The sequence below is a fragment of the Chaetodon auriga genome, chromosome 3 (assembly GCF_051107435.1).
Source record: "Chaetodon auriga isolate fChaAug3 chromosome 3, fChaAug3.hap1, whole genome shotgun sequence".
Classification (NCBI taxonomy): domain Eukaryota; kingdom Metazoa; phylum Chordata; class Actinopteri; order Chaetodontiformes; family Chaetodontidae; genus Chaetodon; species Chaetodon auriga.
In genome coordinates, this window is record NC_135076.1 from 21132071 (window position 1) to 21158821 (window position 26751).

The 26751-nt window shown below is 43.5% G+C and overlaps 5 protein-coding genes across 8 annotated transcripts in view; 2 read left to right on the forward strand and 3 right to left on the reverse strand.

The window, feature by feature from the left end:
* Nucleotides 1-6730, forward strand: part of glis1b (GLIS family zinc finger 1b) — a 71899-nt gene extending 65169 nt beyond the window's left edge. Inside the window, exons 10-12 of the mRNA XM_076726088.1 lie at nucleotides 5272-5402; nucleotides 6281-6436; nucleotides 6533-6730. Of these exons, the coding sequence (XP_076582203.1) occupies nucleotides 5272-5402; nucleotides 6281-6436; nucleotides 6533-6669 (424 nt within the window). The 3' untranslated portion in view covers nucleotides 6670-6730. The remainder of the gene's footprint in view (nucleotides 1-5271; nucleotides 5403-6280; nucleotides 6437-6532) is intronic.
* Nucleotides 6731-8741: 2011 nt separating this feature from the next.
* elovl8b (ELOVL fatty acid elongase 8b) lies at nucleotides 8742-12099 on the reverse strand. 2 transcript variants are annotated; one of them, XM_076726099.1, is made up of 8 exons: nucleotides 11975-12099; nucleotides 11834-11879; nucleotides 11221-11408; nucleotides 10973-11053; nucleotides 10828-10884; nucleotides 10632-10746; nucleotides 9693-9820; nucleotides 9286-9593 (listed from the first exon to the last, which is right to left on the reverse strand). In XM_076726099.1, exons 2-8 carry the CDS (start codon nucleotides 11877-11879, stop codon nucleotides 9429-9431), a joined length of 780 nt encoding a protein of 259 aa, XP_076582214.1. In that variant the 5' UTR covers nucleotides 11975-12099; the 3' UTR covers nucleotides 9286-9428. The 2 variants fall into 2 exon arrangements, with proteins under 2 accessions (XP_076582213.1, XP_076582214.1); XM_076726098.1 differs by having other exon boundaries at nucleotides 8742-9593; nucleotides 11834-12021.
* A 581-nt stretch (nucleotides 12100-12680) lies between these two features.
* Nucleotides 12681-17723, reverse strand: mutyh (mutY DNA glycosylase). The gene is made up of 15 exons (XM_076726089.1): nucleotides 17507-17723; nucleotides 16866-16990; nucleotides 16584-16623; nucleotides 16422-16495; nucleotides 16278-16319; nucleotides 16116-16187; nucleotides 15912-16025; nucleotides 15710-15807; nucleotides 15157-15301; nucleotides 14912-14999; nucleotides 14651-14833; nucleotides 14302-14447; nucleotides 14063-14212; nucleotides 13219-13269; nucleotides 12681-13107 (listed from the first exon to the last, which is right to left on the reverse strand). Exons 1-15 carry the CDS (start codon nucleotides 17625-17627, stop codon nucleotides 12982-12984), a joined length of 1575 nt encoding a protein of 524 aa, XP_076582204.1. The 5' UTR covers nucleotides 17628-17723; the 3' UTR covers nucleotides 12681-12981.
* Nucleotides 17724-18182: 459 nt separating this feature from the next.
* On the reverse strand, nucleotides 18183-21554 carry armh1 (armadillo like helical domain containing 1). 3 transcript variants are annotated; one of them, XM_076726093.1, is made up of 11 exons: nucleotides 21118-21554; nucleotides 20809-20877; nucleotides 20550-20716; nucleotides 20215-20411; nucleotides 19929-20013; nucleotides 19680-19796; nucleotides 19312-19384; nucleotides 18975-19104; nucleotides 18608-18685; nucleotides 18428-18509; nucleotides 18183-18310 (listed from the first exon to the last, which is right to left on the reverse strand). In XM_076726093.1, exons 1-11 carry the CDS (start codon nucleotides 21324-21326, stop codon nucleotides 18288-18290), a joined length of 1230 nt encoding a protein of 409 aa, XP_076582208.1. In that variant the 5' UTR covers nucleotides 21327-21554; the 3' UTR covers nucleotides 18183-18287. The 3 variants fall into 3 exon arrangements, 2 of the variants coding, with proteins under 2 accessions (XP_076582208.1, XP_076582207.1); XR_013076990.1 differs by having other exon boundaries at nucleotides 18255-18310; nucleotides 18608-18663; nucleotides 21118-21441; XM_076726092.1 differs by lacking the exon at nucleotides 18183-18310 and having other exon boundaries at nucleotides 18345-18509; nucleotides 21118-21441.
* Nucleotides 21555-23226: 1672 nt separating this feature from the next.
* Nucleotides 23227-25951, forward strand: LOC143318003 (galectin-3-binding protein A-like). Its single transcript, XM_076725874.1, has 5 exons — nucleotides 23227-23287; nucleotides 23974-24165; nucleotides 24283-24414; nucleotides 24535-24799; nucleotides 24922-25951. The coding sequence occupies exons 1-5, from the start codon at nucleotides 23227-23229 to the stop codon at nucleotides 25949-25951; spliced, it is 1680 nt and encodes a 559-aa protein (XP_076581989.1).
* The last annotated feature ends 800 nt before the right edge of the window (nucleotides 25952-26751 follow it).

A 26751-nucleotide genomic window follows, 5' to 3' on the forward strand; every position in this document is an offset into this window, starting at 1 on the left:
TTGTTTTTCCCAAACGGTTTAGCAGGACATTAAACATTTTGACAAAATTATCAAACTAACCTGCCTCTAGTGTGGCAGCCTCTGACCTCATAGCTAAATGTGTTTACTCTGGCTCAAATGGGCCATTTAGACTCCTTTTACTTTGTAAATACCAGTGTCATTTTTCTGAAGCTAATATTAAAATATGCCAGTTAAAATACATTTGGCGATCGGCGTGGCACGAGTGCATATGTGTGTGTGTGTGAGTGAGTGTGTGTGTATGTGTAGGGCCTCTCTCATAGAGATGGCTGTTCCACCATGGCGGCCTGTACTCACAGAGAGATGGGTGGTAAATGTTGTCATTCACTGCTTCAGCCATATGTGGTTATATAATTGCGGAGGGGAGAGTCTACTGCCTTTACCTGCATATTGATATTAGAGCCCCTCTGCAAATATTAGTCTGAGGTGGTTTGATACCTCAGCAGTGATTGACACGGGCTAATTGAATTAGGATGGTGGCACAGAGCTACATTAAGAGTTCCTGCTCTGAAGGGGGACGTTCACGGCTCGTAACTCTACACTGTCTGTCTTCCAGCCATTATCATTCTACAGTGATCCAGAAAATGAGCGTCAATCTCACAGCCCAAACAAAAACATTTTTGAGGTAGTCGCTCATGGCAGCATGTGGTCAGTCAGTCATTTTGCGGTGCTCAGCTGTAGATGTCTAGTCTTCAATTAACCCGTCTACACAAACGGTTAACTTACAGAAAAGATTCAAATGATTTACTGTCAATACTCCTCCAAGACGGATGGTGATTAAGGACAGATTATTTGTGTTAAGGGCACTTATCTTTCCAGTTCTAACAGAGAGCTTTCAGGGCCCCAAAAATATCGCGAGCCCTGGCTACGGTCTGCACACTGGGGCCTGCGGGCCTGGCTTAACTTTAGCTTAGCTTTAGCCAGGATGCTGCAGTCTGTCTCTCAAGCACAGCTTTAGCTTGCTAACCAGAACCAGAAGTGTTCCCACCAGTCTGCGCCAAAGAAGCCCCTGTCATCCATCAGAGAGGCTTAATGTTGGCTACAAAGGGGTGGAGATGAGAGGGGAGGCAGAGGGTGTTTGTGGAGAACGCAGGGTCTGCGGAGGACAGGGTCTGATCCCTGCTCCCTGGTGGGACAGTTAGCTGCAGGTGAAGGAAGACGAACGAGGAGCAGAGCAGGACTCCTCATGAATCTTCTTTTGACCCCATCACGCTTCAGTACAAAGAGCCAAGAATCCAAGGGCAGCTTCCCTTTAACACAACAAGAGTGCATCAATTTGTAATAATGTTCTGGACGATAGTTGCAGTCAATGTATGTGCACACATACCTCAATACAAGTCATTTTTTTCTGGACTTGTGTGGCTTTAGGGTCCAGTTCAGGCTGGAAGTCATTTTCATCCTTTTGTTGCAGCATTTCTAAAATCCGAGTTTAGTCACGAACTTCAGTGCTGAGACAGATCTCATTCCCACAGTGACCTCAGCTTTTTCACATTACTCACAGAGATATTCACTGTGCTCTTAGTGAGCAAAGAGTGAGATCTCCAAAGCCATGTGGTGCATCACTTCAAAAATGTTTGCATTAACACCTCCACCCAACACCATCTTCATGCAGTTTAGGTCACATCACTCTGCTGTAGGAGACAGCACTCAAGGCTGTACATATCTGTCCACACTCTTCCCAAACTTTCAACCCTCTATATATATTTGAAATATAGTCCGTCAATATGACAACCTCACCTCAAAATCCCCTCCAACCCCACCTTCAGGAATCATCAGGTCAACGGTCAAATCACTCCCTCATTGCGGTAGGACAGGAGTGGGTGGGCTGGCTGGAAAAAGTGGAGTGCAGGATGGTCAGTGAAGATGAATATCGGGGCAGAGATTAATGTGGCATGTGAAAGATTCCCCTCATACCTCCAGCCTGAGTAGCAAGCAAGCAAGAGACTAGCAAGAGCAGGACCGGGGGCAGCTGGCAGTGATTAGCTTATGATTCACTTTAGCTGCACATAGAGGCAGCTTGTAAAAATATGAACAGTATAACTGTTTCCTGAGTTTGTGCTGACAGCAGCTCCTGGGGGAATGCTGCTCTCTGCAGGAACACATGGCCACGCACTGGGCCTGTGCCAGCTCATGGATTAGCCACGCTCACTAACAGCTAGCTTCTCCAGAGCTGGACTAACACAAGGTGCCACACAAGCTTCCTCAATTCTGTGGAGGTACACATGGAGGTCAAGTGCAGTCCATATATGGTTAAACACTTAAATTTGATACCCAGGTGAACATGATGATGAGAAGAAGGCACTCGCATTCAATGTAGAACAATTCTCCGACCAGCTGTTACTCGCAAAGGCATCAGTCCTGTCACCGCAGTCTCAAGTTTGATTTGCTAATCCTGCAGAAATTGGAAAGTCCTGCTTTTTGTTTGTGTCAAAGGTATTAGCAGTGGTGTAGGAAGTATTTAGATCGTTGACATACCAGCAATACTACACAATAAAAACACCCCATTATGAGTAAAAGTCTAGTGTTCATACTTTTACATGAGCAGTAAAAAGTAGAGCAGGAAATTGGCCCCTCTCCATGTTATGTCGTTATTTGATTATTATTACTGATATAGCTGGTTAAAGTGGAGCCAATTTTATTACTTTATATAATGTTGTGTAGGGTAATCTTTAAAAATATCAGATTTTATAAGCTGTCAAATAATTTAATGGAATACAAAGTGCAATGTTGCCCAGTGAAATGTAGCAGAGTAGAAACACAAAGTTGCATTAAATGGAAGTACTCAAGTACCTCAAACATGAAAACACAACTCACCTGCAGCACGAAACTCATGATAAAGGTGTAAGGCACTCCCCGGAGCCAGTGCTTAGTTTGTCTGTTCTGGACTACTGTAGAAACATGGTGGACCCACCTCCTCTGTAGACGTTAAGAGGTCATTCTAAAGAAAGAAAACACAATTGTTGTTTTCAGGTGATTCTACACTATCGAAAACATCAATTTCTGAATCCCAGAAATATAATCGTATTTTTAAATTTCATGGGATCCGTTCATACTTTTTGAGACATGTCAGCAGAAAGAAGACATACAGGAGCAGAAACATGACCTCTCATAGAGACAATAAAACAAGAGGGTCAAAGTGTATTTTTATGCACAGTTTGATGATAATCTCTACTGATAAAGGCAGAAACACTCGGAGCCTGAAGCTATGTCTTACAATAAGTAAGTAAAATGTGGCAGGAACTCCTTCACAGCTTCTTTCACTTTCGTTGACAGCGTTTACCATCTCCCTTCGTCAGTCACTCCGCCAAATGCCCTGCACAAAGCCACTGCCAGCTACTGAGTGCCGGGTGGGACGTCCCCCACACGTAGAGCAGTAGGTCATACTGTAGGCTCCAGCCAGGCCAGCAGCGAGCCGTCGTCTCAGGGCTCCGCTGCCTCCAGCAGCACTCTGTCATCACATTCATATAGCGCTTAGTGCAAACCATATGCTTCCACAGCACAGCAGCACATAGTAACACAGCAGCAGTTTATGTGTTGGCATTCCTGATATGCAGTCATGAGAGGGTACTAAGTAGCTGTTGAATATTTTGGGGGGGGTGATTGGCCAGCTCTGTTTTTAAAAGGCAGGTCTGTTGGCTATCAGTCTGGATTTGAACCAGATTACTGTTCCATTAAGTTAATGTCAAGTGTACAACATTAGGTCATTAAATCAGTGGTCATTTTGAGTTTCTTGTTAACGTTCACATTTCACCTTTAAGTGTCAGTATAAATTCCAGACACGGGTCTTAACTGCTCCTGGGTAAACTTAATAAAGTGATCTTATGAAGGCAGAGAAAGACGCACATTAAATATGTCTCACTTGGCATAAAGACTGGAAACAGGAAAACAGCTATCCTTGCTCTGAAGGTAACAAAATCCACCTCCCAGCACCTCTGTAGCTCACCAATCAACACGTCGTATCTCCTTTAATATGTAAAGCAACAATATGACGTGCTGCTAGGCAGATTTTTGTTAACTTCAGACAGAGCCAGACAAGCCGTTTCTCCCCAGTTCTAGTGTTTATGCTAAGCTAAGCTAACCATCTCCTGGCTGTAGCTTCACACATCATACAGACATAAGAGTCATGTCCATTTTCTCATTTAACTAACTAATCAGCAACAAATTGATGAGGAGTCTTTCGGAAAGTTATTTTATTTTAGTGATTCAGTTCAGACATGCCATGTTAACATAAGCATTACTTGGTGCAACCCAGTAAGATTGCAGTCGGGACTTTTATGTAAAAGTGACTCAGTATTTAGATTTGAGCCAGGCATGTAAACTTCACATTTATGTGACACGAGGCATGACTGAGAGAGGTTTTACATTTCTGCTATTTCCACAACAGTGATGACTTTGAGGTGGAATTCCCCTCTCAATGCACGGTGCAATTCTCCAAATATTTAGAAATCCCTTGATGTGCACACTTTACGGCAAATACAAAATGTAAGATAAACAACCTCATGATAACGGCGTGCTTTTCACATTAGATGATACGATGTTGTGCAGAACTTGGTCTCGGGTGCTGCTGACGGCCTCTGCACAGAGTGACTGAAGCTGCAGAGCGTTCATTTCATTCTGAGGGTGAACCAGTTCAGCTGCGATTGTAATTGCTGCTGCATCAGACTTTTTATTGAAGTGATCAATATCCACAAAAAGAAGCCAATGTGGGAGCCTCCGTTGTTCTCCAGGCTGTATGAGTCCACAGAGTCACAAACATGTCATCTTAGTATTTCTCTTTCTCAAAAGTCATGAATGTAAACACTATTGTGCTTTCTTCTCTCAAGGCCTCAGAGCCTGGGGTTGCTGCAATGGTGGGCAGTGTGTGTGTGTGTGTGTGTGTGTGTGTGTGTGTGTGTGTGTGTGTATACGTATTTTTTTGGGGGGGCGGGGGGGTTGGTTTCACTTGAATGCACACTCTGCTGTTTGTTGACTTAAGATCATAATATGTGGTAGGAGGACGATTACGTGTGGGGAGCCCAAGTTTCCACACGCCTGGAATGTTTCTTCTTCTGTGTGTTTAGGATCACTAACTGCTCCGCTGGGTTTGTCGGATCATGTGGTTAGCGGGCCGGCATGTAGCTCCGGCTTTGATTGGGATGTCACAATGCATGAAGCATTTTATTGAGAAATTATAAAGACTGTCTCAAAAGGGATGAATACTACATCGAGATGTTTAAATTTCTATTTCACCCACCTTTTCTGCGTCTTGTCCAGGGTGTCGGGTCCCCTCCTGTCCCCGGGGATGAAGGGAACGGGGACGCCTCCTCCTCCTCTGGAGAAACAGCATGGCCACCCTCACCACAAGCCCTACTCTCACTATCACCACCATCAGTCTGCCAACGACGGTAAGACTGACCCAAACACATCTTAGCTGAGTGGACCGTAACTTGTTCAGGAAATGGGTTTTGACTTGAACTTGAAAATGTTCATTGCCGTTTTAATTTAATATCCTGACATTTGTGCTGTTGCAGGTGATTCAGTAACATGTAGCCTGAGTATTACTTTTAAACAGCTTCCTCTGAGAGAATCCACAGAGTCGGATCACTTGAATATACATAAGAACACCCCTGTGTCCTTTCTCAAATGCTTCCTGTAGCAGCAGACCCACATGAAAGGCCTGAAACAGAGGAAGTTGTCTCTTCGAGCACCGATACTGCCCTGTGGCTCTGTCAGAGCATTTTTAGGACAGAGAGAGATTAGAGTCGTAGAGACAGAGTGGGGAAAACCACATGCCGGAAGCCTTTTCCCTGTGCTGAATTAGCCAACAAAATGCTGGCTCATGTATTCAGCTGTCTCTCAGCACCCTAACATGGCAGGCTCAGCTGTCACTCCCGAGCCTTTTTCCTAATGCTTTAAACACTGTTTTCCCTGTAAAGATCTACACATGGACGTCTCTGTAACCACGCTGTGGTCGGGAGTTGCGTAAAAGCGCTCCAGGAAAGGCTGCTTTCCCATTATCGTGACTCCTGTGGTCGATTCTGAGTACAAACTGAGACGATGGGGACAAATGTTACATACTATGGGGCTGGCACGGTTAGCACGAACACAAATATAGCATTGTCATAATTTGAGATTCACATCAAGTTTCAGCTGGATGGAGCGGACGCTTGCTGACCTTGGAAACAATCACCCATAGACGCTGGTGGCAGTTGATCAAGTCTTGCTGCTATTTTTCTCCTCTCTTTCTCCTCCCTGCTCATCGACATCCTCCCTCATTTCCTAGAATACCAAGGCAGCTTTCAGAGCTGCTTCCATTTCGGAGACTCCTACAGGATGGAGCAGACGGTCGGTGGCGTCCACGTCCCTGGAGATTCTCACGCCTACGCTTCCCATCAACACAATGGCTTCCACATGTCGACGAGCAACACTGGCACTGCAGGTGAAGACAATTTACCTCAAGCAGAGAGAGCATAAGAGATCATAAAAGACCACCTGATTGCTTTCATCAACGTGTTAAACTGCTCGTCTGTTCCAGGCTTCAGCTTGACCCAGGACCTGCAAGGCAGCGCCGGGTGCCAGTTCTCCTCCAGCCCAGAGGAGAGCATTTTCTTCCAGGTGGGCAGCTTCGACCGCAGCCTGAGCCACATGTCCTCCGTCTACACAGAGACATAGAGCAACACTGGAGCCGGGCACGCTTCACCACACCTACTCTACTACGCTGCAGTCCACCTCATTCCACAGCCTCCTCATCACACTTGGATCTCTTCTTCTCTACTTCCTGTTTCTTTCTTCTTTTTTTTAAAAAAATACATAATATGGGTCACGCAGCAAATCACAGTAAATTAGAGCTTATTCTGACCTACTTTCCCAAACGGATGGAAAACCAGCGAGATGAAACAGACATAAAAAGTTTGGAAGTCAGTTTATGTGGTTGGGTATTCTGCCGTGTGATTAACTACTTACATAACAGATTGACCACGATGCAAACTGCACCTGTCTAATAGGCCAAGTGGGCGAGAGCGGTGGGTCCTAACCTTTTTAGCTTGTGACCCCTAAAAACTTGTCACCGGTCGCTTATGTCTTCCAATTGTGACCAGTTCGACCAAAATTAGTTTTTGTTCTATGTGAATCGCTTCCACAGAAGAAAATGATGCGATAATTCCTACGAATGATTTGAGAAAACACAACTTCTGTATTTTCTGCTCTGTTACTCAGACAATTTTACACACGAAGTTCGGTTTAATTGTCATGAAGAGTCCGACTGAGCTTGTAAACACTGTTGATTACTGCCTTCTGTGGAAGTGAAGGGAGCTTTCTAGTCTGAGAAAATAACCCCGGCGGAGTGGAGGTGGAGTTTGAAATATGGAGGCGTTTACCAGGCAGAGAGGGTTTAATGAAAGACGTCTAGCTGCATTATGGGAAATGCAGGACCAGTGATTTTACCCTTTTTAGAAACTAGAAGTCGGATATGTTGACTGCTCGGCTGCGTCCGTTTTGACCGCTCTGTTTTTAGTCCGGCTCTTGCGAGTCCTCCAATTTAAAGGAGCAGTGTGTAGGATTTAGTGACATCTAGCTGTGAGGTTGCAGATTGCAACCAACTGAATACCCTACAGTGGCCACTAAAATCACCAAAAACTGTAGAAACATGGCGGTACCCCCCCCCCCCCTTTTACAGATATAAAGGGCTCATTTTAAAGTAACACAAACACAACTGTTCTTAGTTGATACACTAATGAAAGCGTCCTCATGAATATTCCATTTCTGCCAATAGATCCCGCTAAATCCGACACACTGCACCTTTAATGAAAGCGCAATGCTAGATCAATGGAAGGCCCCTTTAATTCACTTCTGACCCTTCGTGGCTTTGTGTGGGGGCACTAACCCCAGGTTGAGAACCACTGGGTTAGAGGAGCTTCAAACACCCAAGAGGAAAGATTAAAGCAACATTATGCAACTATTTTAAAACAACAGCTTCGAGATCATTTCAGTGACACGCTGACTTTTAAAAGGGAGACTGACACCTCTGTCATTTCCACTCTGCGCTGTAAGAAGAAGCTAGCTCAGCATTCTCGGTGCAGACAGAGGAGACCATAAAAGCCCAAACCTCAACACGGTCAGCGATGAATTATACGCTCTAGCTGAACAGACTAATGCAGGGTTGCCCTGACGTTCGCTGTATGATCTGTCTTACAGCGGTCCAGCAGCAGCGTGCATCCTTGCCAATGTTATTTATGAAAGATTGCGACGTAGGCTGTAACCTTATCGTCATCCGTCTCAGAGTTTTGTAGTTTTTCTGGATGCCGAAAGTCATCTAACCTCAGCTCCATCTCAGGCTGCATGCAAACGCATAAATTTCGGCTCACGCCAAGCAAGCCTTGAAAGGAACCTCGCAAACCTATCTCAGCTGGCTTGTAATAAATTCAACTGTCCAATGCATACTCTGTGCAATTTAGCCTCTATCACATCGCCAACATGCTATTCGATTGCGCACACACTCCACATTCAAACGCTTGGCAGACAATGCATATGGCCTGAAAACACTAGCTGTGTTTCAGCAGAACTGAAACAAAAGATACCAAAAAAAAATACCAATTCTTGCATAATGTTGCTTTGAAAAAAGTTTTATCTTGCTCTTCTGAGTTTTCCTCACTTTGAATGAAGGAATGAAATAAGTCAAAGAAATCAGACAGAAGCCTCTTTTTCTTATTAAGAAGAAGAATTATGAATATTTCAGACACATGCCCTGTTGATTTAACTTCAATACACTTTATTTCTCAGGCTCAGAATGACATTTTTTGGCCAAGAACTCATCGTGTACAAAGAATCTGACTCACGCTGGTGTTCAGACACTTCACGTTCGGTCAGATCAAGCTTACACATGCTGTTAGTCCAGTCTCCATATTAAACTTCACACACCACAAAACCCCTGAATGGAGATGAAATGCCCTCTCCCTCCTCCTCATGTTTTTTCTCTCTAATCTGCATCTTTCAATCGGTTTTAGACTGAAGTGTAGAAAAGAATATATCATTTTGCCGTGTTTGCTTTAACAGTGGGAAAAAATAATGTTTGCATTTCCGTATTTTGTTGTTAATGTGTTTTTTTTTTTCTTTTTGGATTTATTTCTGGAGGAGGGTTTGAACTCTTTAATTCTGCAATAATGCAGAGAAACCGACCTACTTTATTATTATTATTATATGTATAAAATGTACAGTTTGTTTACAGCAATCATTTGAATGTTTGTCATTTCTCAATTTAAGAAATAAATAATTGAATGATCACACAGTGTCTAATTTTTTGACTGGCTCTATAAAAAAAAAAAAAACTCAAATTAGTCTCTAAATGTGTAAACAATCCCAGTTTGATGCTGAGAAAAACCTGTGGGTGTGTTGTTCCCTCTAGTGGACGCTGGCGGGTACTGCAGACAGGAAACTCACTTCTGCTTCTTCTTGTTGACGTAGCTCTGAAAATAGAAGTTACTGAAGAGGATGATGAGGGTGACGCAGTAACCAAACACCACCGCGTTCATGGAGTCGGGGAAGTCGCACTCTGTGAACAGGTTGTAGCCCGTGTGCAGGAGGAACAGCATGAACTGCAGCTGGAGAGACATCGGGAGACGTTCACGGCAGCGTCCTTCACACACACACACACACACACACACACACACACACACACAGCTGTGAATGGAGTCGCTCACCAGCTGCAGAGACGTCAGGTATCGCTTCCACCACAGGTACTTCTGCATGTGAGGCCCGATGGCCGCCAGCCCGTAGTAAGAATACATCACAATGTGGACGAAGCTGTTGACCATCCCGATGAAGAACGCTGCAGGGTGGGGAATAGAAAGGAGAATGAATTAAGGTTTAGTTTTTAACATTTCAGTCATATGTGACACATTTATGCAAAGGAGCAGACAGCATTTGACCACTAAGACGGTGGAGAATTAGAATTAATGAGCTTAAGGAGTGAAGTGTTTTCTGATCAAGTCCCTCAACGTCACACAGTAAACACACACCTCTCTCGCTCGCTTTGTCTTGAGCTCCTGAAAGCCTGATCTCTTTAAAATGAAATCATCGCAGGCACAAACTCTGCAGGCTCCTTCAATAATCTTTATTTATCAAACTCAAGCTCAGCGTCGTCCTGAGGGGCCTTTTCATACGGGTTGGACAAAACCGGTAATCAAATGTGTAAGTCTATAGCTGGTGTTATTCTACACTCTCGGTAACTTCCAACTTTCCAAACCTGTCTGCAAAACATTAAAAACAGACCATAAATAAACTGTTTCATTTAGAACAAGAAGGGGGGTAAGAAAAACATTAAGCCAGCTGGGCAATGTGGCTTTTAGCAAATGTTACTCAAACAGGAGTAAACATCGGATTTGTCTGGGACTATTTTCAACGGCGGATTAATACACTGCTGGTGATCTGGTGAGTGTTTAAGGCAGCAGTCCTGGACAATGTGGGATTGATTTGAAAAAAAAAAAAAAAAAACTACGTGGGAGCAGATCTCCCACTGCAGGAGTGTGTGCAGTGTGTGTGTTTTTGGACAACAGTGGAAGTCAATGGTTTGTGTGTGTGTGTGTGTGTGTATATATAAGTATTACAGCACCCTCAGTAAATTACTAAAATACACTTACACTGTCCACCGGCCACATACTTGACTCCCGCCCACCAGTTGAAGATCATGGTGCCGTGGTGGTAAACATGAAGGAAAGTCACCTGGCTGCTCTTCTTCCTCAGGATGAAGAAGAGCTGCTCACAGAGGACACGGTTTCACTCTCAGCTCTGCATTCTGACTCTGATTTCACTGCAGATGTTGTGACAAACACTCACCGTGTCACTGAGCTCTATGACCTTGGAGAAGAAAAACCACCAGCAGACTCTGGCCATCTGGAGGACGCAGACATTGGAGACAGATGAGTTTTGCGTATTCTTCATCTCCTAACTGCACTGCGAGCTGTCTGGTGGACATGCTTACCCTCATGGCCAGCGGGCTGGTGCTGTAATCGACAGGCTGACAGAGGTAGCTGTAGTTTGAGAGCCAGGATGTGACCAGGAACTGTTAAACATTCATACACAACTTAATGAAAGGACACCAGCATCATCGCATGCAGCAGCAGCAGCACACTGGACATACTCACACCTGTCAAGTAAAACTGAGGATTTCCATCATGACTGTGCTCAGGATTGATTTGGTTTCCCTGTTAAAAAGCAGCAGGAACACACCTCATAGCACATGTAGGCAGACAGGCCGACCATGGCGAAGTTGTAAACAATGAGAACGACTCTGAGGTCAACGGGTTGTCTGTGTTTCATCAGACGGGGGCCGACCCAGACCACACAGAGGTAAACCAGGAAGATGAGGGACACCGGGACGGGGGAGTAGACCAGCAGCCATGGGTCGGTCCTCTTGTCTGGAACACAAAAGGGACTTTTAGGCTTCATTTACAAATCAGAGCTGCAGTGGTTTGAACTCATCAGTGATTAAAGTCAGCCTGTGTTGCAGTCTGCACATGAAATGGCAGGTTCTTACACTCTGCATGCAGGTCTGTGAATGTAAACCAAAAATCCAATATTTAGAAAGGTAGACTTGGTCTGACAATGAAAGAGTCCTCCCTGAATCCTGGTCCCCGTTCCTCCCACCCCTGTAACAAGATCATATCATTTAAAGAATGGCATGGTGGCGAGTCATGGGACGAGCCACAAAGCAGTCATTGTGAGGACACATCTGCAGCTCCCACACACTGCACACACACTCACAGCACAGGCTTGTTTTACACTGACTGTCCTCTGCAGCTGCAACAAAACTAAGCGTGGTGGAAAATGATCACTTTCATACCTCCATTGTCCAATATCCTCTGGAAAGTCTGCCATGCAGAAGCCATCTGGAAATATATGTATATATATATATAAAAAAGTTTAAAACCAAAAGAAGAAAAACACCAAAATCTGCAGCAGCTCCACGTAACACTCGACTCACTGATCTGAAGTCAGCTTCTGGCTGGACAACCTTTGGACGCTCGTTTCCTGTTTTTCTGCGTTGGAGCAGCTGGTTGTTGCATGTTCAGCACAGCAGGGGGCGCTGTTAAACTGACCAACTGTGATTATTAGGATTTTATTTTTCATTTGCTGCTAATGTTTTGTGTAACTCCATGTATTTTATCATACAGCATGTACACATTTTTAAAGAAAAGCACCTTCTTGTCCATCAAGAGTTGAATGAATCTGATGTTTCTAATTAGTTTAAGATATAAATGACTGAAATTTGTATATCAGTACACCATTTTTTCTGTGAGTTTTGCTGTTGAACCTCCTGTTAGTTCAGTGCTGGCTGTGGACATAAGACTGATAGTGGACTTTGATCCAGGACTGGACCTTGGATCCATGCAGGCCTCCCTGATCTTATAGCTGGGAGAGACTGTAGCACCTAACAGTTGACTTTTCTCCATTTTCTCCAGTATTCACATACCTGACACCAGTCATCTCACCCAAAACGCTGAATAAGTTCAGGTTTTTCTAAGGTAATCTACGTTATATTCACTTCAGGCTTTAACTGGAGCTTTTTTGTGTTAGAACCTGTGAAAGCTTCTGTTTTATCATGGAAAATAACAGGTTTTTGTTCACTTTCACTGTGATAACATACAGATCTTGACTGGATGATGATCAGCAGCTGACATGAGACCTGCTGTTTGTCTTGTGTCTGGACTTTATTGTCTACATTTACATTCTCTACACTTAGTTTCCACTGACGCTGCATTTTTATTGTGGTGATAAACATGACAGTTATCTTAACTGCTTGTAAAAACATGTCCGACATGAAATTTTAGGATGCCATCAAAGTCATTTCAAAGCAAGACGAGTCACAACATGATAAAAACATGATATACAACACACACAAACTGATCTTGTTAAAATAATTTGTTGGCATTTTGTTTCTAATTCATACTCTGACAGTAAGGCAGCCTGTGTGACTCTCACACACACCCATCAGCACTCCTGTTTAACTGTCTTGAAGAAGGAGCTGAGGGAGAGCTGCCTGCTGCCGTTAGCTGCACTCAGTCTGGCTTTTTTACAGGTCTGTGGTTTCTTGTCTTTCTTTGGTCTTTTTCCATCCTGGGTGAGACAAACAGAGACAAATGACACAGATTAATAACACAGGATTATAGAATAAGGTACATTTCTTGTAAAAGATTATGAAATCTGTAAACGTACAGATGTGCTTACCTCAGACGTTTGTTCTTTTTGACTCTGCACGGAGTCACAAAGCTTCATAATCTGCAGGAGAGTAGAACATGTTGATCCCAGTCATGGACAGTTCACACACACTGACTCGCTCCTGCTGTCACGCCTTTCTGAAACAATCTCTACGAACAACCTGAACTGCCCCTCAGCTCCTCTGAAACTCAGTTTATTTATTTAATGGCTTAAAAGCAGGGAAACCTGAATGTAAAATGAACACCTGTAATGCACGATACAGCAGACGTCTGCTCTCCTGCTGCTGCAGGGACTGCAAACCTCAGGCCACATCCACACCAACATGCTTTCTTTTTAAAACAGGTAACTCTTGCTATGTTTGCTCCTTCTGCTGACCCTCTTTCAGTTTGAAAACTCAGAGATTGTGTTGTAGTCTAGATGGATCGAAACAGAGACGCCCATGCTTGCTTCCTGACTGGGTCTTATCAGTCACCCCTGTCGTGTGACCCTTTTCTGAAAAAAAAAAAAAAAAAAAATCTAAATCAGCCTCAATATATCGATGAGCCTTGACACAGGACTTGCCGACCTTGTCTATGCTAACAGCTGTTATGCAGTTAAACTCTGCACTGTATCATATCACCACAGCACCAAAACACACACGTGCACGCCCAGTGTCTGTGAGCGGCCATGTGATGTGTGTTCAGGTGTGTTAGTCTGAAAGGAGATTACCTCTGATACGGAGCTAAAACATTCATCTGGACGACCATTTTGGCTTTAAAACACTTTTAAAATGAAAACGTTATTAGTGTGGATGCAGCCTCAGTTACACAGCAGGGCTTCACACACACACACTCTGTGTAAACAAAACACAAACCTTCTTCACTCCTGTGGACACAGCAGCTTCCTGCAGAGCAGATCTGGTGAGCCACTGAGCATTTTCAGTCTGCGCGTGTGCGTCGCCGTCCTTCAAACACACACTGTGCACCACGTACGTCTGGTGGATGTGGGAGAAGACGTGAACCACCTGCAAACAGCCAATCAGGGATGCTGATCAGAAGGCCGCCGCGCACATACAGAAGGAGTTTGTGTGCATGATAGACAAGTCAGGCTTACCTCTCCCACATACTGCAGGAGGCTGTCAGTCAGATGGGTTCCCAGTATCCTGCTGGTCTGAGCGCACAGCGCCCTCCTCTGTTTCATGTCAGAGCTCTTCTCCTCCTGCAGGAGGCTCGGAAACTCCCACAGGCCTGCCAGCAGACCTGTGAAGTTTAATTTTTTATTTAGGATTATTTATAACATATGTCATTGTAAATGTAATTTCATTTTTCAAGTTATCACACATTTCCCAAAACCCTGATGGACCGCAGACTGACTGAAGACTCTTCTAGAATCTTAGCCTGTCTCTAGATCTATGAAGATTATCAGATCAGGCTGCAGACGAGTTCATTTTGCAGGCACCGACCTTTGCTGGGCCTCTGTGTGAGCAGGTACTCGTCCTCTCCCTCCTCTCCCGGTCTGATCACCACACAGGTCAGAGTTCGCTCCACTCGGGGCGGCTTCTTCGCCGGCTTTCTGGGGAAGTTCAGGACGCCCAACTCATCGTCCCAGGGCTGCGAGGGACACAGCGGACATGTCCCGCTGTTCACTGAGGGAGAGGAGGAAGCACTTTAATACAGCATCCTCGCTGCGTGAAGGTCTGAGAAGAGTTACTCCGGACACTTACTGCAGTCTTCTATATCAGGCAGCGCTGACGGCTTCCTGTCCGGCTTCCCCAACAGCTTCCTGGAGTTCTCCTCTTGCTTCACATGAACCTGCACGTTCACACACTGTATGAGCTCACCATCACGTGCACTTTGATCCAAGGCATTCACAATCTACGTTAGCACTGGCTTCTTCTGCGTTTACAGCACAAAGCTCAGCACAGCCATTACTTAGCAGCGCTGCTTCAGCACTTAGGCTGCTTCTCACCTTGTGGTAAGAGTGGCAGTGAGCCTGCACGGGACACTGGCTGCACAGCGGGCCTTTAGGGGTGCAGACTCGTGCTCCCAGCTCCATCATGGCTTGGTTAAAGTCCCCAGGTCTCTCAGGGTCCACCAGCGTATTGGCTAGACTCCTAAAACACAGACAATTAATACATCTTAAGACTATATTCAATTTCCAGCAACAGTCGAAAGAAAATCTGGGATGCGGCGTTTGTCCATTACGCCCCAAAGCTCTGGAACAAACTACCTACAGATATCAGGGAAGCGGCTCGCTAAGTATTTTTAAAAGAAATCTAAAAACTTCTCTCTTCTCTTTAGCCTTTAACTAACTTGCTCTGACTTCCTGATACTGGTCTGAGCCTTTTGTGCTTTGCCGCACGCTGATGTTTATCACATGCTGAGCTGAGAAAGACGAGCATCCAATCTGAAACATCACCCTTCACAACATCCCAGTGACACTGACAGATGTTAAAGTAGATGCTGGTATCAAAGTCAGAATTCAGGGTCCTTGAGGGTGTTAGTTTGAAGCTTAATCTCACCACAGGGCCTCTGTCACCGCAGGACTCGTGCAGTCAGCTCCGATGGCCCTCAGGCGACACAGCACCCGGATCAGGTTGCCATCCACCGCTCCAGTTACCTAGACAGCAGAGATCCTGTCAGTCGAAGCGGTGCAGCTATCAAGTGTTCACTCTGGCCTATAGAAACAGATACAGCTGTGGTGCAGATGTGTGTATGACCCACCTGGCCCAGCGCAATAGAGCCGATAGCTGCAGCAGTGTAGCGTCCCACTCCGGGCAGCTGTTTGAGCAGGCTGTCGACTGTACGAGGCATCTGTCCCTGAAGCTCTGACACCACCTGAAGACCAGATACCATTCACTCTGCAGTTTAACCACATTACGCAATTATGAGGCACCATTTTAAGTTTGATACAGCAGATTCACAGACCTTCTGAGCTCCTTCGTGCAGCCGTTTTCCTCTGGAATAGTAGCCGAGGCCAGCCCACATCTGGTTCACTTCCTGCACATGAAGGAAATCAATACATCTTATGTGAAATCAAGCCTATTTCAGCATCAGCATCATCTTCAGCGGCTGCTTTTCAGTAATCACCTCGAGCGTAGCGGCTGCGAGATCCTGCACCGTGGGCCACCGCTGGAACGGCGTGAAGACAGAGTTTAAAATGACACATAACGCAGCATCACATTCGATATGTCACCAGGACTCCAGCATAACGAACGCCTCAAAGGCGCCTACCTTCATCCACTTGTTGTAGTAATCTATTACTGTGGCAACTTGGGTCTGCTGCAGCATGATCTCTGAAACCCACACTGTGAAAAAAGAGAGGAAGCGGTCTTATAAACGGTGTCAGCAGCAGTTACAGTTAGATAAATCTGACAAGAAATCATTTTTTCTTACCTGCGTATGTCCTGATGTTGAGGTCTGACTCTGTCACAGCCTGAAGAAGACACACAAGATCCGGTTAGTTTTCCAGTAAAAGTAATCAAAGCACTCATCAAAGTAAGTGACAATAAATACTAATGAAACCACCAAACTAGATGTAAGAGAAACCTCAGTGAAGTATCCTGTTACAGTACAAAAACAGGTTTTCTGTCCGCTGCAGTTCAACCAAACTTGCCTTCAAAAACCAAATATGATCATAAAAAAGCCAAAGCCAGTGAAAGGAAAGCTTCTCCCTACCAGCGTCCTCCATGGCAGCTCCCTCTTCTCCTTGTCGTACCAGCCGAGGAGCTTCGACCGCAGCACAGAAACATCAGCAGGATCGTGGAAAGTGTGAAATGTGGACGGTGAGGACGAGGTTTCCTCTGGAGGACCAGAAACCATCATTGTCATTGAGAGAAAAAGGAAAACACTGACATTAAAGTGAGAAAATGTGTATCAGACAGCCCTGAGTGGATAAGCTGAGGGGGGAAACACTGAGAGGAGATTAAAGGACATAGAGGGGGACTTCCTGCTTCACCGCTGCTTATTAAGACGAAGCTCCGTTTGAAAGAAGCTGTTTCTGTAATGAGTTTGTCATTAAGACATCAAACGGGGGACATGATGAGAGCTGAAGTTTGGACCTCTGGATGCATCTTTGGATCATTTCTGAGGCTGAAAACTTCACTGCGAAAGCCGTCCTGACACAGTTTTAACAAAAAAAAATGCAGATTTTTACTTAGTGTGGATGCTGTGCTGTGCTACGTTCACGTTACACATCGTACCAGTGTTGCATTCACAGTGCCTTACGTGACCTGAGCTGCTACATGTCCACATTCATCTCAATGTTTAACGCTATAACGTGTTTTCATTAGTAACTTTAGCATCAACATGGTGGCTACCTTCCTTCACAGCCGTCTTTGACCTCTTCCGCTGTGGTTTGGGTGTTTGAATCATCCCCAGTCCGGCTCTCTTTCCTCCGCGTATCTTTGAACGTAACGTGCTCATCACCAAATAGCGCATGAAGCGACTTTTTCTCCTCCTGCTCACAGCATGACCGACATTGTTTACTTCACGGATTTAATTTGGTCTCCCGCCACCTTCAGGATGGACAACTGCTGCTCGTCCAATCAAATGAAAGGAATCAGGAGACGCTATTGAACGTCATCTCCGGTAGGCGGGTCGAAATGAACATTGCATAATGGCACCCTGGGTGGTTGAGTAACGATGATTTCACGTTGATTATAATTGACTGTCATTGTCCTGTATGAGAGGGTGCGTTCAATTAATTGATGCCAGTTGGTGGAGGAAGTATTCAGATAATTTACTTCAGTAAAAGTACTAGTACTACACTGTAAAAATACTCTAGTTTGTGACTATCAGCTCATCCTCATCCAACATGTCATCACTACTGTATCTGTATATTTTACTGAGTTTATGTTTTGCCGTCCTCGTGCTTAACCCTGTATTTTTCTTTTGCTTGAAGGAATACTTCAACATTTTTTGAAACATAGTTATTTGCCTTCTTGCTGAGAATTTGATGAAAACTGAAGCCAAAACTAAAATCTCTTTTAATTCCACAGATGAAAGAGGTAAACAGCATTCAGAACGAAACTTTTAATAACAGTTTTGACATGAAATTTTCGTCATCGGCATTATCAAAATGATTTGTTCCACTTGTCTTCAGAGTTTATCACCTTCAAAAACTGAAATGCAAAGACAAGAAAAAAACCCAAACAATCATTCTCACATACAGGCAACTGAGGAAAAAGACAAACATTAAAGATTTGACCAGATTTAAGGAGAACCAATGACAACATTACCTTCAGTTATGTTCACCTTGTTAGTTAGGAGGATTTCTGCTTGTGTTTCATCCATATTCATGTACACAGTGTCAGGTTCGTGCTGTACAAAGACGGTGTCAGAGTCTGTCAGTGCGGCCTTCGAGCAGCTTCCACATTAACCAACACTTATCTTAATATTAATACTTTATTGAAGCTCACCATGAAGGCTGCAAACAGTGCACTGCCAGTGACTTTCTGCACATGTTCCTCAACACCTGGGTAAGAGCGGACAAAGTGCTGGCAGAGATAACAGCGATTTAATGTGTTAGTGTGCTGTGTGTGTATGCACAGTATGTATCTGTCTGAATGTATCTATGTGTATTTGAGTGATGAAGCACTCTATTCAGGGTTTGTATAGCTTTTTAAGAGTAAAAGTACTTTCAGGCACTTTCAAGGTATCTAAACCAAAAATTGGAGACTCTCAAAGCCTTGATCATCACATCTAAACTGACTGAATCAACTTTTGGGCACACACATGCGTTTGTCTTTATTGTATGCATATATGACATATATGTATGTTCTGTACCTCCAGAGCCCGACTGGCTTGTATCTGGGCATCGGTGTGTTCCCTGTTGCCCATTGCGCACAGAAGATTTTGGATCACTCCAAGAGAGAGAAGCTCACGAGAAACCTCTTGACTGTCCTCAGCCAGCAAGCTTCAACGCATTCAGCAGCATAAAAATTACAACCGTGCTGCATGACAGCAGCTACGTCATCAAAGTGCTATAACAGTAATATGAATTCAATATGTATTTCATAACATCGCTTTATAAAACATCACATTTTCTGTCAGTGTTTTGCTGCATAATAAAACATTCATTACATTATGTTTAGTTACTGTGAAGTAATATTTGTGTCCATACCGTAAAGCTTTAGCTGCAGCAGCTTGTTGCAGGAACACAGGCAGAGATCCAGTCGTCTTGATTATCTCAGACTCTGACAGGATTGTATGTATCGACAAAATGTGTTAATGTGACACATTTAGGTCACATTTTATCCAAAAAAAATGACAGAATAATAACACATGAAAGGTTTGGGTTGTTGGAAAATTGCATAACTATCTCAGAAACTGCAGACAAGTTGGCACAACGTCCTGAGGGAAATTCGCTCCCTGTCACTGATCGGTCTAAAAGAGCTGTTTTACTGTATTTGTACAGTCTTTTGGGAGAAAAAAAAACCAAAAACATACTACACTATCAAAAATCAACACAATTACAGAGCAAAGTCTAACCTTTGATATTCTTGTGCTGCTGGATTTCTTCTTTTGTAGGCCTCAGCAGAGCCACCAATCCACTGAGCAGCACCGGCCTCACATCGTAACACTTCAGGTCTAAGATCAGATTTATAGCTGCCAGAAACACACAAAGCAAGATTCAAATGTGATTTTTCAGTCGGCCACAAGGGCTACTAGCTGATTAATCTATGATTTCAATGACAGTTTCAGCATCTAAAAAGACATTAAATGTAGCTTTTGGCTCACCTTCATCCTGGACCTCCAGGTGCACGGTCCTGAGCACGCTCAGCAGAGGTTCTACCATGCTGTGATGGACTGTTTTCATTTTGGACTGTGAGAGATGACATTAAGAGGACTTTTGAACTTCTTCTCATATGTTCAATTTATGAAAATTTCCTTAAAAATGCTAAATCTGTTCTTCAGTATTATGGTTAAGTAATGTCAAACAAAGAAGGTCTGAGGGCACATGCGCGCTCTGAGAATGAAGATGCTTGCATTGATGTACGGTTTAGTGTGCACTCTCTTGCTTTACCTGCACAGTGCGTAGGGTGTGCAGGACCAGCTGCTGGGCCTTAGGGGAGGTACAAGTCATGAGAGCAATCAGGCCTTTGTAGATTTGGTTCTGATATTTGGGGTTTCCATGGAACAGGGACTCCAGGAGGGTCCACGCTGTCTCTTGGGTTTCGTCTGTGTTTGACTTAGCCAGACACTCTGCTATCGCTTTCACACCTGCACCAATAGAAAAAACAGAGCGGGCAAAGCTGCTCCTACAGTGCTGCAAACATTATGCAAAAGGTAAAGCAGGTTATCAGCATACAGGTACAAACCAACACTAAACATACAGCTGTTAGTCTTTACAACATTTACCACGGCTTTCACAGATGACTTCTTTGTACTTGCGACCAGCGTTTGAGATAGTGAGCAGAAGATGGAGGGCCTCTGCCTTTTCCTCCTCTCTGCTCTGAGAGTGGCTCAAGATCTCCAGGAGAGTGAGGACGCCTCCATCCTCCAGGAACTCCACCAGGTACTGATCGCTGAGCAACGGGAGAGATGTGGGTCAGTGGCGAAAGGTGCATGATGAGGCACAGATACACTAGTTTAAAGTACAGTGTTTCATCTCACTCACTGGCTTGATGCAGAAAGGAAAATCCCGATTGCTTTAAGCTGCAGCTCCAAGAATGTCCCAAACATGTATCTGAATGTTCAGTGAAGGACTGGACTTCATTTGGATAAAAAAGCAGTTAAGTAATTCAGATATGTATGAAACTGAAGATATAGAAAAGTTAACATTCTTCATGTTGTTTGTATTAGCTTTTCTTCATCAACAGGGCACTGAGTTGACTTTGATGGTGTAGAAATGTGTCCAGCACAACGGCACAGTGACAGAGCTTCTGTTCAACCTGATCCGACGACACGAGCCACAGATGGAGGATACGTGAGTCTCATCCAGGTGGTGAGTCGAGCCAGGAAGAGGCTGGCAACCTGCGCAAACTCCAGCTCCAGCTCATAAAACGTCTTCCCTGTGTTTCGAGTCAGGAACGTGTCCAACATGCGGCCTCGGACCGTCTTGTCACCGTGATCCCATTCACGGAGAAACGTCAGGACTTTGCCGATATTCGCTTGTCCTTCCTGTTTTGACATCATGTCGGTCTTCCTTGTTTGGCTCTTAAGCCTTTTTGGCTCCCAAGAACCAGAGCCAGGCCGCGCACAGGTGGTAAGTGCTCTACAGCTTGTTAGTTAAAAAGCTAAAATTGACATAGCTAGTAGTTATGATATTCACATCCATTCTTTCTGGGACCTTGTTTGGTTTTTATCTTCTTCCTCTACTTTGTCTGTAGCAGTTAGCTAACGGTTGCTTAGCAACGCCCCCACAATCTCTTGAGTGCGAGTGAGAGTGTCGATCAGTGCTGATATCAATCCCAAAGAAGTATAGTTGAAATAATAATTTTTTTTATACACGTACTTTCTATACATCTAAGTAGGTAGTGTTCCTTATCTACTTGTTATTTTTAAAAGTATTAATAAAAAAAATATTCCTCCACATTTCAGTTCACGTTCACTCTCTATAGAGAAGAAGAAGAAGAAGAAGAAGAAGAACAAGAACAAGAACAAGAACAAGAACCTTTAACCTAGCTCTGGATCTTTATGTATATTGTTCTGTAAGACGTTATAGTACGTACATTTTTTTGAAATAATTTCTCTCTCGTATCAAAATAGCATACAGTACAGTAGATAATTTGAGATATAGCGAGATGCGTACAGATAAGTTAATTGCTATCTTATAAGATAGGCTACGTACTGTCGCTGCTAGCTTGCTAGTTGCTAGCTACCTAGCTATTATTTTAATATGTTTTACCATATCTAGCCAGCTACTAATAATATAATAATAAATAATTATGCCTTTCACTGACACGTGATCGATGACTAAAAATCAACACAAAACAGCATGTGATACCTATGGTTTGTGCTGTATTCTTTTTCACTAGTTCCTGTACATATTAACAACATTATCAGCATTATGGAGCAGCAATGCAGCATGAAGACCTCAAGATGTCACTGCAGGCATTTGTTATCCAAGACAGGGATCACATTGACAAAGGTAAGGGGCTGTCAAATCATTTGAATAAAGGACTACTCGAATATTTAAAAGCACGAGATTTAAGTTTAGATTTTCAGTAGGGTAGTCCGGGGCTCACCATTGTTGAACAGAGGTAACACCTGAAAGTCTAATCTAGAGTGAAAAGGGGACAGGTCAGGGTAGAATTGGTGATAACGGGTGACTGATCAGTTTCTGTTTTAGTTGGATTTTTAGCTGTTGCTGGACTGCTTTTCTTTCTGTTTTTCTCCATGCAGGCTGGTATCTGCTTCCATCGCCTCGACCTGAAGGCCATTGACCTGTGTTTCAACAGAGTTTTGAGGTGTGTATAACCAGCTCAGTTTTATAGCATTATAAATAAATTCAAATTATACGCTCTTAAAAAAATCACACTTGACTTTTGTTAGATATACATAGATACTGCATGTGCGGTAGACGTCAGTGTCAAATTGAAAATGAAAAACATCTGTTGTGGGAAGGAAATGTGGTATGAGATCTCATCAGATGTTTTCTGGTCAACACCCCTTCAGTGTAACTGCGTACACTGAAGATTTCACCAGTTCAGATACTGGTAAGTCCATTCCTGTTTTTAACCATAATTTCAGTCCCATCAGGCCAGCAAAATTGTAGTTGCATGTGTTTGTGTGTATTGGGTTATATGTAAGAAAACACACGTGCAGTATGCCTCTGGAAAATCAGCCAGCACTGTTACTTTCTGCTGATGTTGATCTTCAGTCTGGCTGCCTGGCACTTATTTCTTACACTAAACTGAGCCATAACATGAAATTGACAGGAAACCAAGAGGCTGGATTTACAGCGAGTCACAGCTCTGCTATGTTTAGGTGTAAAGAGGCAGACATGCATGGTCATTATTTGACAAATATCATACAAACAGACTAAGGACAGAAACTTTGTTTTCCCTCATTTCTCCAGTGAACTGCAATCAAAATGAAAGAAAATATCTTCTTATTTTTCTGCATTCTTTTCCTGAGTGTCAGCTTGTCTGCTGGTGAGTAAACTGCACTTATTCTGTGAAGCTGTACTGGAGTACTTCTGTTGTACTGTTTTTTTTTTTTTTTAATATAGCCAAGCATGGTTTAATTTAACAGTGAGCAAAAAGAAAAGCAATTTTCCCCCAAGAAACTTCACCAGCGTTTGTCTTCTCAGTGCATGAGACAAATAAATATAACTATAATAAACTTATCTTCTTGAGTGAATAAACAATATTCTCAATGGCAATAAACATGGATATAACCATTCACTCTAAATGAAAAAACATATATAGTGTATTTCAAAAGTATTATAGTATACATATAGTATAGTATAGTATAGTATAGTATAGTATAGTATAGTAGTAGTATTTGCTCCTTTTTTTGGTCAAAAACTTTGCAAAGTAAGTTGTGGCTAACTGGTGAAATTTGGATTAATTATTAACTGTCGTCTGGTATGAAGTAATCTGGCCTTGTTTTGTACATGAAAGTGGAGCCAATACATGGTTGAAGGTGGAACAGAACTCTGACATTACTCACAAGATAAACCATAGATTGTTTTAGAAGAATGAGCAGAATTTTGTTGTAAATAAAAGGTAAATCCTGAGCTCTTGGTTTGGTCCAGCTCACTTTTCTTCATCTTTTCCAGTAGAAAACATTGGTCACAGATGATTAAACTTGCTCATTACATTGCTTTTTTGTTTAGGTGATGCAGAAGGGTTTGTTAGACTGGTTGGTGGTCAAGATTCCTTTGAGGGCCGTGTGGAGATCTTTCATAATGGAGCTTGGGGGACTGTGTGCGATGACAACTGGGACATAAACGACGCTCATGTAGTGTGTCGGCAGCTCTATTTCTTGGAAGCGACAGAAGCGTTGGGATCAGCTGCGTTCGGCGGCGGTAATAAAGCTCATGCAATCATACATGTGCCAACAAGTCATGATGAAACGCTGTGATTATGAACAATATTTGGTACAAATGGCCTCTGTGTATTTTCTATGACTGGTTTTGTGTTAGGGGATGGTAACATCTGGATGGACGATGTAGACTGTGTTGGGACCGAGGTGAACCTGCTCCACTGTCCATTTCCTGGTTGGGGGATCCATAACTGTGGTCACAGTGAGGATGCTGGTGTTCGATGCAAAAATGGTAAGACAACCAGTGTTTAGGCATGAAGTATGAATCTTCTATGGACAAATAAAGGATCAAAAGTCAGAAACCAACTTGTCTTCACAACAAAACCGCTCACTGTGCTCACATTTTGCCCAGAATTTGTCGACAGGAATCTAAACCAAGATTACGATTTGGACCACAATGCAAGCCTCTCTCAGCAGCTGGGAGAGCTGTTCGACAGTGGAAGTAAATGCGACGTGAACATTGCAGTGGTGGTGGAAAGCAAGCGCGTTGAGACAATCTGTGCCCACATGCTCATCCTCTCTCTGAACTCAGACCTCAAAGCTTCACAGCCAGACTTCAGCCGCCTCAGCATCGATGTCACCTCTGACTGCCGGCAACACGCCAACAACTTTGTCAGGTGAGAGTAAACCTGTGGCTTTAAACTGCCCGGTAAACGTGCACCACTTGTAGCTGATTTTTATCTCCAGAGTCACTTTCTCGTAGCTGAACCTTGCTAATGAAAATGTTTTTGAATTTCAGATTTTTCTACACAAGAAAGATTAATGTTACACTCTCCTCTGCCCATTGCATGCTGAAGATGGCACTGGACTGGGGCCTGACAGATCTTAAGAATCAGGCTGTAGATGTTTTCAGACGGTTTCTTCCAGAGGATCCCACTTTCCAACGTCAGAGCTCTTTCTATGACTATGCAGTTTTTACAGGTGATGAGGACCTACAGGAAGTTTTCCTTCGCTACCTGGCGTGGAACTGTGAGGCGTTGATCTCTTCCCCGGCCTGGACAAGTCTTCCATTTGATCTGGTCAAAGCTCTTCTGTCTCGCTCAGACCTCGTGGTGCGTAATGAAACCGTCATCCTGAAAGGACTGGAGAGATGGGCGGCAGCCCAAGGACACAAAACTATTCCTGAGGTCCTTCTGAAGCTCATCCGTTTTCCAATGATACCAGCTGAGGACTTATACCTACTTGATGGCTCCCAGTACCAAGCCATCAAGTTGCAGGGGTTTCAGTTTAATGCTCTGCCCTTCATAGCATTGGTCAATAACCTGACAGAAGAACAGAACATCTACACGTTCAGGATTTACACTGGCAGCCCGTGGAGCTTTACCTTCCGCTACTATGTTATCAAAGCTTACATGGATACAGGCTTCTACACCTTTCAAGGCCAGCACATCAGTAATCTGACAAGTGATTTCCAAACACCTCTTTACAACAGCGCCTATTTCACTTTTCACAACGTGCGCTGGAAAACAAGGGTATATACTAGTGATGCAGAATGCGTCAGTGAAAATGTCACTTGCTCTTCTTTGCCAGCTGTTAGTTTGAAGATAGAGGAAAGGAATGATGATTTACCCATAGAGGGACGTATTGGTTACAACAATAGGCTCGTTATTAAGTGTGAAGGAAGGTATGTGGTCCACATTGATGAGTTTAATTCAGCGGATGGTGAGAATTTTATATTTGTCCCAAGCAGCGAAGAACAAGCCTATACATGCCTCTCAGGCCTGCTCTCCTACCAAGTGGTGGTGCGTCCTCAGTACTCAATACATTAGTTTCTGTTTCAGCAAAACAGAACTTAAGCAAAGATGATGTGGACGAGGATGATTCATCTGAATAACTGAATGGTTGAATAAATATTTTTAATACCTGAAAAGTAACATGTGTAAATGTGTCAAGTTGGAGAAAAAACAGGAAAGCATACGTGTTACTTAGCTGTACCTGCACTGTGAAGGTGCCGTGTTAGATGTGAAGATTTTGATGGTCCGAGTCTCAATGAGCAACGTTTGAACCAAATTAAAGCCACTGCAGAATGAAATGATTCAGATTCTAATCATTGCTAAATAACTTGATGCAGGAACATTTTGTTATTGATCCAGTTCTTTGGAGACAGCTTTCACCTTTGGCACCTTCATCTGGGAGCAGGAGGCCTCCCAATGCGTCTCTTTGCTGGCAATGTGAATTCATTAGACCAAATAGAAACAAAGTCATGTTGCTTTGAACGATGTGGAGTAAAACGGGGCACTGATTGTTTCACTGTAGTTTTCATTACCACTTATGTCGAGAGTGCAGTTAAATACACACACACACACACACACACACAAACAATTAATGAGAAAACAACAAGTTAGAACAGTTAAATTCAAGTGTGGTGCAGTTTGGACCAATCAGCGTGATTACAAACTGGGTCAAATCAGATCTCCTATATGTACAATTGTGTTATAGTTTTAGTGTGTGTACTAAAATATTCCTAAATTCAGTGTTTGCATGTTTGAGCACAATCACATGAAGGGGTCAAATAATGACTGACACCAGTTTAATGAGGAAGTGAGTTATAGTCATGATGCCACTAATT

Excerpts from the sequence above, each read along its gene's own strand:
- elovl8b (XM_076726098.1), bottom strand. The coding sequence starts at position 11,879 with ATGGCTTCTGCATGGCAGACTTTCCAGAGGATATTGGACAATGGAG. Across the intron at positions 11,054-11,220 it reads CTGCCTACATGTGCTATGAG|TTCCTGGTCACATCCTGGCT; the intron begins GTGTGTTCCTGC and ends AATGTTTAACAG. Across the intron at positions 9,821-10,631 it reads GTATGTGGCCGGTGGACAGT|CGTTCTTCATCGGGATGGTC; the intron begins GTAAGTGTATTT and ends CCCACCCTGCAG.
- LOC143318003 (XM_076725874.1), top strand. The coding sequence starts at position 23,227 with ATGAAAGAAAATATCTTCTTATTTTTCTGCATTCTTTTCCTGAGTGTC. Across the intron at positions 24,166-24,282 it reads ATCAGCTGCGTTCGGCGGCG|GGGATGGTAACATCTGGATG; the intron begins GTAATAAAGCTC and ends GTTTTGTGTTAG. Across the intron at positions 24,415-24,534 it reads TGGTGTTCGATGCAAAAATG|AATTTGTCGACAGGAATCTA; the intron begins GTAAGACAACCA and ends CATTTTGCCCAG.
- mutyh (XM_076726089.1), bottom strand. The coding sequence starts at position 17,627 with ATGCGCTATTTGGTGATGAGCACGTTACGTTCAAAGATACGCGGAGGA. Across the intron at positions 14,448-14,650 it reads CACACAGAGGCCCAGCAAAG|GTCTGCTGGCAGGCCTGTGG; the intron begins GTCGGTGCCTGC and ends TAAACTTCACAG. Across the intron at positions 14,213-14,301 it reads TCCTGCAGTATGTGGGAGAG|GTGGTTCACGTCTTCTCCCA; the intron begins GTAAGCCTGACT and ends GGCTGTTTGCAG.
- armh1 (XM_076726092.1), bottom strand. The coding sequence starts at position 21,326 with ATGATGTCAAAACAGGAAGGACAAGCGAATATCGGCAAAGTCCTGACG. Across the intron at positions 20,717-20,808 it reads TTCCTTTCTGCATCAAGCCA|CGATCAGTACCTGGTGGAGT; the intron begins GTGAGTGAGATG and ends CCCGTTGCTCAG. Across the intron at positions 19,797-19,928 it reads CCTGGAGGTCCAGGATGAAG|CTATAAATCTGATCTTAGAC; the intron begins GTGAGCCAAAAG and ends TGTTTCTGGCAG.